The following is a 15,310-nucleotide window of genomic DNA, read 5'->3' as shown; positions in this document are numbered from 1 at the left end:
GTAGCAAAAAATGGTGGTGAACAGCTCCAGTTCTCCAGTTCCAGGGTTTCCAAAAGATGACAGGCATCACCCTAATGAGCTTCAAAAAACCAGAGCAGAGATGTAAGTGAATTCAAGGACAGCATTACTAAAAATTATGGCATGAGAAAAATTAGAATTCTTCATACAAATACCAGGTAGCTGGAAGCTTCTGTATAATTTATAATTTACTGATCGTGGATAAAGGCTTTTTTTTCTTTTGGCCAACTCTGAAAGAGGTATTAGTTAACTTTAAGTTAGTTAAATTAGTGACTAGAGGTTATAGAAACAATCCTAACCGTCCCTACTGATGTTTAAGCTGACTTTAAATAATGTCAGTAGAAGGCATGTTTATGCTGGAGACATCCCCACATTTCTCCATTTTATTAAATACGAGGTTTTGTTTCGTTTTCAAGCAGTGCTTGGCTTAGAACAGCTGCTGCTGCTTCTTTTTTAAGCACCACTACAAATAGCATGATGCTTTGACAATATTTTTTAAGTGGCTATTTATGGATTCTTAACTTTTAATATTCTGAATCACAAATCTTACCCATTTTTATTACTCTAATGAAATCTATCCGGATTCCTAGGATTCATTATCAATAGAAAAGGACAAATAAAAGACACCTGCCAGATTGGTGGTCTCAATCAACACTGAATTCTTAAGCTTTAGCTGTTACTTCCATATTTAAGAAAATTCCACCCAATTTTAATCTTATTCCTGTCAAACATTCCAAAGATGAGAATTGCTTACACATGGTGATTACTTTGCAAATAATTCTACATCCAGTTAACAACTTTTAACCTTTTTTTAATTTGAGACGGTGTCTCACTCTGTTGCCCAGGCTGAAGTGCAGTGGCACTGTATTGGCTCACTGCAACCTCCGTCTCCTGGGTTCAAGCAATTCTCCTGCCTTAGACTCCCAAGTAGCTGGGATTACAGGTGCCCACCACCATGGCCAGCTAATTTTTTTAAAAAAAATTTTTAGTAGAGACAGGGTTTCACCATGTTTGCCAGGCTGACCTCTACCTCCTGACCTCAGGTGATCTGCCTGCCTCAGCCTCCCAAAGTGCTAGGATTACAGATGTGAGCCACCACGCCTGGCCACAAGTTTTGTTTTGAGAGAGGGTCTCATTCTGTCGTCCAGGCTGGAGTTCAGTGGTATTACCTCAACTCATTGAATCCTCTAACTCCCAGGTTCAAACAATCCTCCCATCTCAGCCTCCTGAGTAGCTGAGACTACAGGCACACACCACCACACCTGGCTAATTTTTGTATATTTTTTTTTTATAGAGACAGGGTTTCACCATATTGTCCACGCTGGTCTTGAACTCCTGGGTTTAAAGGATCCATCCACCCACCTCAGCCTCTCAAAATGCTGGGATTACAGGCATGAGCCATGGCGCCTGGCTAGCTTTTAACATTTTTGATTGGAAAGGGCCAGCTTTAGTCTTGGCAGAGCAGAAAACCAAATGTTGAAGAATAAGAACTGTCAAGTGTCAGCCTCAAGGCAACATACCAAAGATAAGTATTTAGTAAATTATTTATTAGCCTAGAACCTAGAACCCCAAATCTACCATCTCCTTCCTTTAACAATGCAGTATCTGACCATCTTCAACAAAGTTCACCCAAAATTGTACCTTTCACATCAATAAATTTCTTATGCCATTACTATTGGCTAAAATCTTTTTATGAGGAGGAATTAACTCGTGTCACATCCTCTAGCTTTTCCTTTACAGGACTTTTACATTTTGAAGAACTCATTAAATCACTACATTTACTCACCTTCTGTGAACTAATACAAATTCAAGTAAAGTTACTTGTCTGTAACCAACTAATGGGATAGTTTTATATATATATATATATATATATATGGTTTTGCTCTACTTTCTCCCCAGAAGGTCCAGGAGGACTAGATAATTTAACTTTATTATACTGTACTACCAAAAATATGCTTAAAAGACACTGAAAAGATGTTTAGAAAATTCATAATCATTTGGCTGCCTTTCTGACCTATATCTTCAATTTCAGGAGGGATAAAAAGGACCCCCACTCTCAAACTGGAGAGTGCGTTTAGAATCATACAAACGATCTGACTATGACTCAGGAATGGATTGTGTTCTGGCTTGCTGTGTGGTGACAAGGCCACATCTGTCAAAGACAAAGAAAACGATATGATTGCTTTTTAAATTGTATTTTTTCTAGGTTAAAAAAATCACCGCAAAACCAAACCAAACTAAACAAAAATGGCAGTTGTCTAAATAAGCAAAAGGCATCTTATTCACTGCTACCACAGAATTTGGAAAAGCAATTTGGGTTAGAGGATCATTTAATTATCCCCTTGAAGCTAGAAAATAAGTTATTCAATTTTAATCTGGCTTGAAAATGTATTATTTGCAAGATTCAAAAACATTCTTTCCAGCTTTACCTCAAATTCACTGTCAGCTTCAACTACTGTCATTCTAATTACCTCACTCCAAAAGTTTGGCTGGTACATATCTGATCAAATACAGAATGTGAACATGTGTACACGGTAACCTTATATCCCCAGATAAATTACTTATGTCTTGGACTATAAGCAACAGATATCACCTCCTCATCTTTAGGTTCCAACTATAAAGGAAGGCCTTTGGTTATCTGGTTCTCCCATGTATGTACACTGGGCACACAACAGTTTATGCACCGGGCAACACTCAACAAATGAGTGAAACTGATCAAAGTCATAAAAAGCTGAGTGTTTAAAAATTTTTACAAGACGATATAGAAACAATTATTAAACTCACATATGTGCTTAACCTGCCTTCCAAATTTTCATTTAAAGTCAAACATGAATAAATGTGTTCGTTCTGGGGCATGCACTTAACCTTGTCATAGCACACATATGCTAAGCTATAGCCTTGACAGTGCAGAGAAGCTCCTATAAATTGTTGGGCACTGCAATGCTCCCCAAGAAGGAAAATACGCCAAGAGGATGAGCCCAACCCAGAGTTATATGTGTATTGAGGAGCTTGGACTTGCACATTGCTCTTTCCCAACCCTATTTCCACAGAGGATAGCATTCAAGAGTTTGATTTTACTTTCCCAGATTGCTACACTTTTTCTTTAAGCTTTATGATAAACTTCCATCTTAAAAGTCCGGTAAACAGTTAACTTCTAGTTCCGGAACTATCACTGCTGATTTAACTTGCTTTAGAAAAGTATGATTCTAGGGTGGGCATGGTGGCTCATGACTGTCATCCTAGCACTGAGAGGTCAAGGCAGAAGGATTGCTTTAAAACTAGTTCAAAACCAGCCTAGGCAAAAAGTGAGAGCGTCTCCAGAAAAAAAGCAAAAAAGTTAGCTAGGCGTGGTGGTGGTATACACCTGTAATCCCAGCTACTAGGAAGTCTGAGGCGGGAGGATTGCTTAAGCCCAGGAGTTTGAGGCTGCAATGAGATATGATCATGCTACTGCATTCAAGTCTGTGTGACAAAGCAAGACTCTGTTTCAAAAAAAAGTTCTAGAAAAAGAAGTATGATTCTAGTTTGCCTTGGTAAGTTGAGGGTGGAACTTGATATAGGGTAGAAGTTCCATTCAGGGAATGGAAAATTTACAAAAGCCAAATATAAATGTAAAACTGTAAAGACACAGACCAAACTGTTAAGATTGGTTACCTCTAAAAAGGGATGTGGGATGGTAAGAGAAGGGAGATCTAAAAAGGGACTTTTGTTTTTACTTTATATTAAAGGCACAGGTCAAACACAAGTTTGAATTTTTGGTAGTATCATGCCTGTGTTATGGGAATTACTGTCAGAGTTATATAAAGACATTTTAGTTCATCTTGTACTTTTCCCCATCAACTGTACCTTTCCTCCTTTTCCTTCTTCCCTCCAATAAAAACATATTGAGTAAAGAATCTGCTAAAGTTAACTCCTAGATTTCATACACTAATCAGTCAATCATAAGCCAAGAGTAATGAACTTCAAAGAAATTGTAAGATGCCTTCTAGTTTCCCGATTCACATGCTTAAAGCAGACCCTGATTCTGTTTAAGCATTGGCTTGCACTTAAATTCTATGATACTGACTGGACACGGTGGCTCACATCCGTAATCTCAGGACTTTGGAAGGCTGAAGTGTGAAGACTGGTTGAGGCCAGGAGTTCAAGACCAGTCTGGGCAACATAGCAAGACCCCATCTCTACTAAAAATAAAATATAAAAAAAATAGCCAGGCATGGTGGCTCACACATGTAGTTCCAGCTACTCAGAAGGCTGAGGCAAGAGGATTGCTTGAGTCCAGGAGTTCAAGGATGCAGTGATCATTGAGCCATGGCATTCCAGTCTGGGTGACAGAGCAAGACACTGTCTCAAAAATACATAAATAAATATTAAAAAATAAATTCGAATACGAATGAAATCTACCTAACAGAACAGATTCCTTTTCAGGTTTCATGGAGTCAATGGTTACGTATAAAAAAAGGCAAGACACCTCTATAGAGATGTGGGAGGAAGTGAAAAAGTCTATATTTACCAAGGAGCTCCTAGACATATTGGCAAGAGAAAAGACAAATGGCAAAACATATGCCAAGACACAATTTATGTGAAAATTTAAAACCCACATGTATTTCTATACGAAAACATATATATCAATACATAGCAAAAAGGTATTTGAGGAGTATATTAGAGACCAATAGTTACTACCATTTGGGATCACTACCAAAGGGCACTTTGACAGTATATGTTTTTTATTCTTTTCCTAGAACATTTCTCACATTAAATGCAAAATGAGGAACTTTTACATTTCTAGGAAGTACTACATATGATTTCCTTAAAATAGCTTGCTACGAGAGCTAGTTTAGCAAATACCACTTTTTTCAGCATTATCATACTTTATCCTTGCTATCCCTCACCTTTCTCCATTGCTCTACACATGTTCAAATTTAAAGAAATCATCTTAGATTTTTAAGTACTTGATACTGAAGGGATGATACAGTTGCCAGGAAGTATCAAGAGTGAGAAGTGTTATGGTGGGATTAAAGGCCACTGAAGTAGTCAACCCTACCTCTTGACTTGTGGCTTTAATGTGATACATTTGAAAATATGTGCAGACTTCTAAATAGAGTAAGGTGTTTTAAAAGTAAGAGTCCTAACTGGGTATGTATGCTGTGTAACATTAACTCACCATGTTTACTCATCTATTGAAGAGAAAATGTTGCAGTAGAAAGGTTAGTACATAAAAGCAGTTTTCCAGAAGAGCAAAAATGTATAAATCCTCGATAGCACAAGCACTGCTAAAGATCTATCAATTAAAGTGGTATTTATTTAGAAGAGAAGTATTTCTGCTTTGAAATTGAAAACTCTCTTCGGAGTATTTCTAAATTTTTTCCATTACATGGCACTATTAAAATATTACAACTAGGAAAATTTTGCTCAAAATTGCAACTGGTTTCTTGAAAAGGTAAAGGCCATCAAAGTCAGACGTATGTGTAGCATGAATTTAGGTCCAGGACACCAAATATATTACTCTGTTATAGTCGATTACAGATAACAGAACAGCAACATACTAAAATCAATGCAAATGATGAAATCAAGTAGATGCAGTTCAGTGAATCCCAGCTTTTAACTACTAAAGCCTAGGTAATGTATTTTTTAACTTAGTAGTTAGGGATCTACTCAGTCTTTGTATATTTTGACATTATTGTGAGGCTCCTGCTGGTCACGACTATCTACATCCTTTCCTAGAAAATCTCAGCATCTTAAATGGTCACAAATTATGTATTCCCTCTTTGTCACACTGTATCTACAGAGAAAACTGAAAACTCTACAACGGCAAACAAGTCAAAAGATAAATTCTAAAAGTTAAAGGCACAGATCAAAGTACTCTTAGAGATAATGTAAGTGGTAATTATAAGAGTAAACTATATTATCTGAAGAATACAGATGATAAATGATCTAGAATCCTGGTAGCACTTACAATATAGAACACTGCAAATTACGTAATAAAAGAAATAAACAATATCACAGTTAATTTTTAAAATGTTCTTAATATTTGGCATAATGCATAGTTTGCCTTAATTAGAAACTCTTTGATAAAAGTAATGTACTTTTCAAAGGATTTTAAAAATTGTCAGGTTGTAGTTTTTTATTTACTTGACGTCCATTCTATTCCTCCCTACGCTCCTTTCCTATTTTTCCAATTTTATCTTTTATTCCTAAAAATCTAAAAGTGAAGTATTACTCTTCTTCCTTACTTTAATAACATATGGCTACTATTAAAAAAAAAAAAAAGACTTCAATGTAGTAACAGCCATAGCTTTAGGGTATTCTTAGGCAACACCCCAGACAAAACAAATTTGAACACATATTTCACACAATAACATAATGCTTTTTTCTTTTCATATTACTGCTTACCCCAAAAGCACGGCAATATACATTTTTAAAAACAATCTTCCCCTGTAATTACAATGAAAAACAAGAAGCAGAATACCCATCTTCATTACAGAAACAATGTATACTTTTAACATAATACTCAGGTTTTTAAAATCATCTATCTTAAACCAATTTTTAATTATATAAGTTAACTGTATGTGCTTACTAGTTCAAAAAACACTGGCTCAACCTACCTACTACTTTTAATACACAATGTGATAACTCATGTCTTCCTCCTAATAGCACAATTATTAGAACAGGAACGCAAAAGATGTATTAGAGAGATGAACAAAGTGTCAGAAAAATTTTATCATGTCTTCGTCTTTCCTTTGTATATATAAAGTTGATTGGTCCTCTTTCATTACCCTATTCCTACCCAAAGACCTTTTGGGTTTTAAAGTGACAGCAGCCATACCATGTTGTCTACTGTTGCTATTGAATTAGCCTGAATTACAGGCCCCCACTAAACAGGATGAAATACATGAGGTTAAGAAAGATAACCCAGAAACCAAAGGAGAAAAATGAAAAACAAAATATGGAGAATAGTTATACCATATTAATAATTATCTGGCAATTCTGGAGCAGAGGTTCCTACTTAGCTATTGTATCATTAAATTAGGTTGAAAAGAAGTGTAGCTCTCCAATTATTAGGCTTTAGAACGTTTTTTAAAATAAAGCTCAATTTCATCTCTAACTAGTTTTTGTGTCTTTTAGAGACGGACGTCTCAGTGTTACCTAGGCTGGATTTGAAATCCTGGGCTCAAGTGACCCTCCTGCCTCAGTCTCCCAAGTAGCTGGGCCTACAGGTGCATGCCTCTGTGCCCAGCCTCTCTAGTTTTTATAACATACTTCACTGCAGTGAGAAAAGCTTATTTCCCATCTACATCTACAACATAAGAATGGAAAAGCTTTCTTTACTCTGTCTGAAAAAGCCAGGAGGGCAAAAACAAAGTATCCTGTGATACTCACGATTCTTGTTGCCTTCCCCACCCCCACATAAATACTAACTTCACAGGAAACCAACGGACTACAGAGTACAATTACCCCATAAAAGAAGACAATTTTAGCTTATCTCCCTGACTCTTCCCACCCCAACTTCCTCAAAAACACTTAACAGAAAGGTCTGTGTTGAGTTTAGCAAAGACAATAATTAAGGTAAAGTGAAGGCTTACAGAATGCCTTCTAGTTAAAATTCTAACATCATAACATCAGGGTGTCAGTTCATTCCACTTTTAACCCATTTGGGAAGGTTTAAGATATTAACTTAAAAACATGGCAGTATTTCTTTTGTAACTATAATCTCTTTATAGCCTCTTAATTGCTCATGCTAACAGCTTTATTACATACTACTGCTTCTTATAAGAAGTAAATCCAGGGACCATTCCATTTTATCTTAGACATAACATTTACTAGTTTTCCAAGCAGGACAGAAATGAAAAAATATATATATTAGAACAAGAACAATTTATGTTAATTTCCACAATCTGTGTTCCTTCTGTGAGCAGTGCCTGATTCTACTAAAATTAACACATTTAAGTTCAGTCTTAGGCTTAAGAAAAAAATCTAATGAGGGACTAATTTATAAAGTATACACAAATAATTCTTTAATAAATCTTTCCAGTGTTCACTATAACTGTCATGTTTCCTTCCATAGAAACTCAGGATAGTTCTTATAAAATGAAACAGAACATTCTGTGTTCATCTCTGGCAAGCAATGAACAAACAGAACTTGCTCACAAAGGATCTGAAAGTGCTGCCTCAGGAACATAAACTACATGCTGTATGAATGAGTCTTGGTGACTGGCTACTATCTGGGATCTCTTCCTCCTGCTCATAACCACTGAAACCATCTCATGTAAAGCCTATGAGAAAACTAAAGCTATTGCAGAAGTGAAATTCAACATGAGCCACCCAAATTCTTCCAAGGTAACTATTCGAAAGCAAAATCAGCAGAAGTCATCTCTTCTATAAAAACAAACAAAAAAACCAGAAGGCAAATGCTACTGCTCAATCATCAGATGAACTCACAGAGGCAAAAATATATGATAACAGCAATAATTCAAGTAAAGTATGTATAAAAATTTAAACGCGCCATGTTCAAGTTAAGACAGAAGTGAAGGGGAGCTATGATCTTTAGAGTCAAAAAAGCTTAGGCATTATCACCAAATGTTAATTCACTTTACAGTCATCAGTGAGACTATTGTACATATTTTTGCACCTTGCGCTTGTAAAAGCAGATAAAATATTTAATATGTAATTTACAATGTATTTTACCAGCTCAGCATACAGGATGTGTACAGATTATATCAAAGTAGTAGACAGTTATGGGCCTGTGCAAACCCTGCAAAAATAGTACTTCAGATATCTGCTAATTAAAAACAAAAACAGAAACAGAAACAGTTTGCTGTTTAGAAGTGATACAATTCAAACTACCACAAAATACAAAGGGCTGCAAAAATGTAACCATTCCAACAACATATATAAGTTATTAAATAAAGATTTGATTTGAAAGAATATAAATGAAGCCTTTAAGTAGGTCTTTTCTACATGCATATTATTCCTCATTAAAGAAAAAATATGTAAAAAGGCCATTGGTAATTGCTTTGTTAACATTTGTAGAAAATGCCAATTCTCTGGTCACAAACTCCACTAAGTTTAGCACTTAAGGTCTCTGCAGTGTTATAAACGTAATTTAAAATACTGTTAATTCTATAATTCCATTGGTAAAATAATGTGACTTGGAATATGGCAGTCTTCATGTTGAGGGCAATGATCCACAGTTTTATTCTGTCTTTTAATTTCTTAGGCGCGAACAGTTATCCAGAAGAACAGCACCCTCCACCACTGGTCTGGGCTTGAGGTTCATCATCAATAATCTGTACACCTCGCCTTGCAGTTCCCGGTTGACTAGAGCCATTGCCTTTCGCTCTCTCATCCACCTGTGCTGTTTCTATCATCCCTAAGACAGAGAGAAAGCAAACATGATTAGGACCACAACCTTTGTGTTTTCTCTTTCTAAAATTTCAGTTAACACTATGATAGCTATTTCTGACTTTTGACCAACAAATAAACATAATGAACACTGTGTCAGCTCACGCCTCACCTGCATGTTTTAAAAAACAGTGTCAAAAACTAGTATCAAGTAGTAAGCTTATTTGTCCAGTGGTATAATGGCCACAGTGACATCAATAAAGAAAAAAATTTTTTTGCTCTGAACAAATGTCTGTGTACAAGTATAATCCTTAAGATTTTCCAAGAGTTCTTAGAAATATGTCAAAGAAATTCAAGTTGCTCCAAGTAATATTTCGGGTACAGGATTTATTCTTCAACTAGAAATGTAATACTTTAAGTAAGTCGTTTTTTTTTTTATTTTTAGTTTTTAGAGGCAGGGTCTCACTTTATGCCCAGGCTGGATGTGCAGTGGTGTGATCATCGCTCACTGCAGTCTCTAACTTCTGGGTTCAAGTGATCCTCCTGCCTCAGTCTCCTGATTAGCTGGAATTACAAGTATGCACCACCATGCCTCGCTGATTTTTTTTTTTTTTTTGGTAGAGATGGGGGTCTCACTATGTTGCACAGGCTCGTCTCAAACTTCTGGGCTCAAGCAATCCTACTGCCTTGGCCTGACAAAGCACTGAGCTTATAGATACAAGCCACTTTCCCAACCACGGTGATATTTGAAGAATAATGGAGTTTAAGATGAAGGAACTTCAAAGAACAAAGCTGAAGACTCACACTATCTGATTTCAAGAACTAGTATAAAGCCACACTAATCAAAACAGTGAGGTGATGATAGGAGAAATACAGAGATCAATGGAACAAAAAAACAAGAGTCCAGAAATAGGCCTCGATAGGTATGGTCTCTTGATTTTTGACATGTTTGCCAAGATTATTAAACAAAGAAAGAATAGTATTTTCAAGAAACAGCACTATTAAGAGAGCTGGATATCTATAGTTAAAAAAAAAAAAAATTTAACCCATACCTTAACACCTTATGCAAAAAACTAATGAAAAATGAATCATACAGTTAAATGTAAAATGTGAAACAAAATGTCTAGAAGAAAACACAGGAGAAAAATCTTTATAGAAAACTTTTGTGACTTTGGCTTACACAGAGTTCTCATGTAGGACATAAAACATGAATCATAAAAGAAAAATAGATAAACTGGAACTCACTGAAACTTAAAACTGCTCTTTAAGACATACAGTTAAGAAAAATGGGAATACAAGACACAGACTGCGACAAAATATTTTCAAAACACAAATCTGACAAGATGAAAGAAGAAAAGAGGGTCCTTAAAATAGAATAAGGGTTCTTAAATTTGGGTTTAGAGACTGCTCTTGATCAATGGTTTCCAAGTTGAGGTATGTAGGACAATCCAAGATGAAATAAGAAAACATTACAAATTCTTTATGTACTTATTTTTCTCAACTTTTCAAAATTTCTATTTTTTAGGTATGTTTTTAAATGTACATATTAGTACTTGTACATCTAAATAAACATGTGGAGCATGCAAAAATTGTTTTGAAGATGTGACATTTATAACATTTGGAAGCCACTGACCCAGTGCATCACAGGGTGGACAGACGGATGGATGAATGGACAGACAGAAGGAAGGGAGGAAGGGAGGAAGGGAGGGAAGGAGGATATCCTGAGTACTAACATGACTACCACTTGGGTGCTTGTAGAAATGAGGACCTCAATCTATCCCAGACCTACTAAATCAAAATATGCATTTGGTCCCCAAGTGGTTATTCACTGCATCGGTTCTTATATTTTACTGTTAATTGGAATCATACAAAGAGTTTATTAAAACAAAGATTCTGGGCACCATCCCTAGAAATTCTGATTCGGTAGGCTTGGAGAGCCCAAGAATTTGCATTTCTGACACATTCTCAAGTGATATTGATGCTGCTGATCAGGGATATCAGTTAGATAATCACTACTCTAGAAGAATTATGAATGACTTGAGGGTTTCATAAAACTAATTTATTCCAAAGTGTGTGAGTGTTATGTGTACACACACACACATATACATCAACATTCTCTTCTAGAGAGAAAACCATGATTTCATCAAATTCTCAAGAGTCTAAAGTCCATAAACTCAGATATGCATTATATTGGTAATATGAGAAAAGGAGTTATTTTCCTTTTTCTTTAAAACTATAAACTTTTTAATATGGAAACTTCCAAACATAAAGTATTAATACAGCATAATGAAAATCCATCACCCTAAGCCTCCCTACTATTATTGTGAACCAAATCTCAGACCCATAATTTTATTCCTTATTTTAATGTGTCTTTAAAAGATAAAAATTCCTTTTATAAAGCATGACCACGATACCATAATCACACCTAAAAATTAATAATACCTTAATATCATCAAAAATCTTATTTCACATTCTTGTTCATTAGTTTGACAAATCAGTGTCCAAGTAAGGTCCATTCACTGCAACAGGTTGTTATAGATCTTAAGTATGTTTTAAAAAGTAAATTCCCCTTCCACTTTTAATAGTTATGCCTATATATTTGGCCCATACCATACATATGATTTCTTAACCATAATTACTGCTTGAAATAGGGCTTAAGTAGGTATTTAAGCTTTAAAAAAATAGTTACAGCACTTTAGAAATTCTACTAATAGTCAATAGTTTAAAAAGAACCAATTCTTCAAAAAGTAACACTGATATAAAACAGATACATTATTTTTTAAAAAGTAAAAAATAAAAACCATTCCTAAACAAACTAAATCTGAATATACGTACTTTTACAAAGGTCAAGAAAGAGTTCCTCAATTCCTTTGTTCTGTTTGGCTGAAGTATGATAATGTTTTGCTCCCACAGATTCTGCATACCTTAAAAAAAAGTAACATCAGTGATTGATGTAAAATATTGTTCATGATTTTATCTTAACTGCTTTTTGAAACTTTTTATAATAACAGTTTTAGTGACATTAATTTACTCAAGTTTAGTGAAATTAAGTTTATATAGTTATTTAACTTCCCTATACATTAAACCAAATTTTAACTAATACAAGTATAACAAGACTTGAAATTTTTATAGATTAATTTGGAACTCAAATGCTTTAAAAGTTTTTGTGACTTACTGACTGTTTGATCATAATAGTTTTGTTTTATATCACACATATTTTTTACTGAAGTCAAAAATGGAAGTAAAAGCAGAATATTTTTATTGCCAAAAGTCCAGAAATTACCACGTAAACATGCTTCACTGAATCTAATACCTCAATGTATGTTAAGAGATTTGAATAATACCTAAATAGTAAAGCAAAATATACAAAGAGGAAGACTTCTACTGGGGAGTAATGGGGAATGGGAGGGTCACAGTACTTACGATTCTGCTTCTTGAATGGAAACATGTCTCTCCTTTTCCAAGTCTATTTTATTACCTATTTTGAAAAAAGTAAATATTTATCTTTATGCTGATTTATTTCTATAATAAAATTAAGCCAATTCTAAATATAAAATTGCCATTTTAACTACCAGCAAAAATACTACAAATTCCCACCAGACTTTTTAAATGTTTTGAAATTATCAAGTTAAGTCCTGTGATCTGAGGGCTGATCATGCCTCATATTCCTTCAAATGGCTCAATTCATACCTTTCCTGAATCTGCAGCCTCTGACAGAGATGACTATGATTCTTAGCCAAGTATAAATGATCAAAAGTAAGAGCAAATTTTTCTACAGTTCCCATTAACTTAGAGCCAGTCAATATAAAGTATTGCTATCTTAGTGTTTACTAAAATACATTAAGCTAGCCTCTTGGATCCTACAAGTATTTTAGTTTCTTGGATAATACAAGCTGGTTAAAGTAAAAATTAAAGTGTGCAGATGTTTAAGTACTCCACAATCATAAGGGAAAAAACTGTATTGTTTGTTTAAAAAAACAATTTTAGTGAGTTATTAGAACTTAGTATATGTACACCATGCAGATTTAAAATTATTATAAGGTTAGCTCTCCTTAAACAATGAAACCAAGCTGAATGCTTTTTAAAAAAGCCACCAAAATGAAAATGAAGAAACTGCAGAAGACTGATTCCCTGGAGTTAAGATGAGTTGGCTGGACACACAGAGTGCTAAAAGTTTAGATAACGATAGGGAAAAACACCCTACGGAAGGAGACTTCAAAAAAATATTTTTATTCTTCTATTATGACTTTTAGGGAGAAAAGAGAAATCTTACAAATAAGGTTACTTTTTTTTGTGGAACCATACGGATTCTAGGAGATGATTTCAGATAAGGCATTGAAATAAGCATCCAATAAAAGATATAACGTTTAACACTGAGGTGGGTAATTCCAAAGGTTCTGTATACTGAGGACCTCAAATAATCTGAGAACGTAGTTGCTGGCAACTGTAAGAAACTATTTGCCACCATAGCATAAGAATGAGAGAGATGGAAGTAGACAATAATAAAGCTCAGTGGATACCAACAAATTCAGTAATAAACTTTTCCTTCTTTGAGCTGCTATTTACCACAGCAAGAAATTTCGTATTAGTTCTAACTTGCTACATTATATTTGTCATTGAAAATTTTAATTTGTTAAATATGATGGTCAATGTCTGACAGTAACCAGAGGAAAAGCCAAGTCATTTTATTCTGCAAAGAAGGCAAAAAGCACCACCTGGTGGCCAGTGGCTCCAGGAAACAGGAACAAGATTCTGCCTCATAAAACAAGATCGCTTCCTACTAAACACAGCAATATGAATTTTGTTCCAATTGCCTAAAATCCTATGCAATTATTTTTCTAGGTCTTTAATGCCTCATTTTCCAAATTCCATCAGTTTCATCAATACCTATAAAAAGAGTGAAGACAGGAAAAATAGACAATCATTTTACTGCCTCAAATGAACATTTAGCAGAAATTATTTAGACACTGCTTTATTATTTAATAATATTTTAAATGACTAATTGTAATAAATCAGGCCATTAATAAAATAGCTATCTATCTTAATAACCTATTAAACTTAAAACATTTTAAATTTACCTATTATCTTTGAATAATCAGTGTTCACAATGGATTGATTGCACAGAATGCACTGCAGAAAACCGACTTGCTAATGACTGACGTTTTTCCAAAGCTGAAAAACCTTTTTAGTTTCTATATTTTTTCAAAAGCAAGACAGCTAAGGAGTAAGGCTTTGAGACTCATATCTGCTTCAATACTAATGCGCAGCTATATAACGAACTTTCTGATAGGCTTAAAACAAATGAAAATAAGGACAATAACCAAAGTAAGCACCTACTTAAAAGTATGGTACTATAAAGAATGAAAAAATAAATAAACAGGCTGAGACTATTGGAAAGGGAGGGAAAAAGCTACCCTCTAAGTTAAGAAGAGCAAAACTTCATCTTTCTTAAAAATACATATTTGAGTTAAGAACCTAGAAGGGATATGCCCACTGCTAAGGGCAAATGGTCTAATAATGATAAAGAACTAGAATCATATTATGCTTAGAATGGATGGCTGTAGGGCATAGCGGAAAGAAGCTTTCAAAAAACTTTTAAATGTACTAAAACTTGTTTTTAAGTCCTTGCTTACTCCATAACTGTAATTTCTTTTTCTTTTGCTTTTTTCTGAAATAGGGTTTTGCTCTGTCACTCAGGCTGGAGTGCAGTGGTGTGAACACGGCTCTCTGTAGGCTCCACCTCCTGGGCTTAAACCATCCTCCTGTGTCAGTCCCCTGAGCAGCTGGGACTACAGGTACATGCCACCACACCTGGCTAATTTTTTGTATTTATTTTTTTTTTTGTAGAGATGGGGTTTTGCAATGTTGCCCAGGTTGGTCTCAAACTCCTGAACTCAAGCAATCTGCCCACCTTGGCTTCCCAAAGTGCTGGGATTAAAAACGAGAGTCACCA

General features: G+C 34.9%; 1 protein-coding gene across 1 annotated transcript in view; it reads right to left on the bottom strand.

The window, feature by feature from the left end:
* Positions 1-5,497: 5,497 nt before the first annotated feature.
* Positions 5,498-15,310, bottom strand: part of RAB21 (RAB21, member RAS oncogene family) — a 34,606-nt gene continuing 24,793 nt past the window's right edge. The window contains exons 5-7 of the mRNA XM_032295769.1: positions 12,781-12,835; positions 12,193-12,281; positions 5,498-9,385 (exon numbers count right to left, since the gene is read on the bottom strand). Coding sequence (XP_032151660.1) covers positions 9,243-9,385; positions 12,193-12,281; positions 12,781-12,835 — 287 coding nt within the window. The 3' untranslated portion in view covers positions 5,498-9,242. The remainder of the gene's footprint in view (positions 9,386-12,192; positions 12,282-12,780; positions 12,836-15,310) is intronic.

The sequence above is a fragment of the Sapajus apella genome, unplaced genomic scaffold (assembly GCF_009761245.1).
Source record: "Sapajus apella isolate SASKATOON/1434 unplaced genomic scaffold, GSC_monkey_1.0 scaffold2, whole genome shotgun sequence".
NCBI lineage: Eukaryota > Metazoa > Chordata > Mammalia > Primates > Cebidae > Sapajus > Sapajus apella.
Note: the sequence above shows the minus strand (reverse complement) of the source record. Positions and strands in the feature narration are given on the sequence as shown.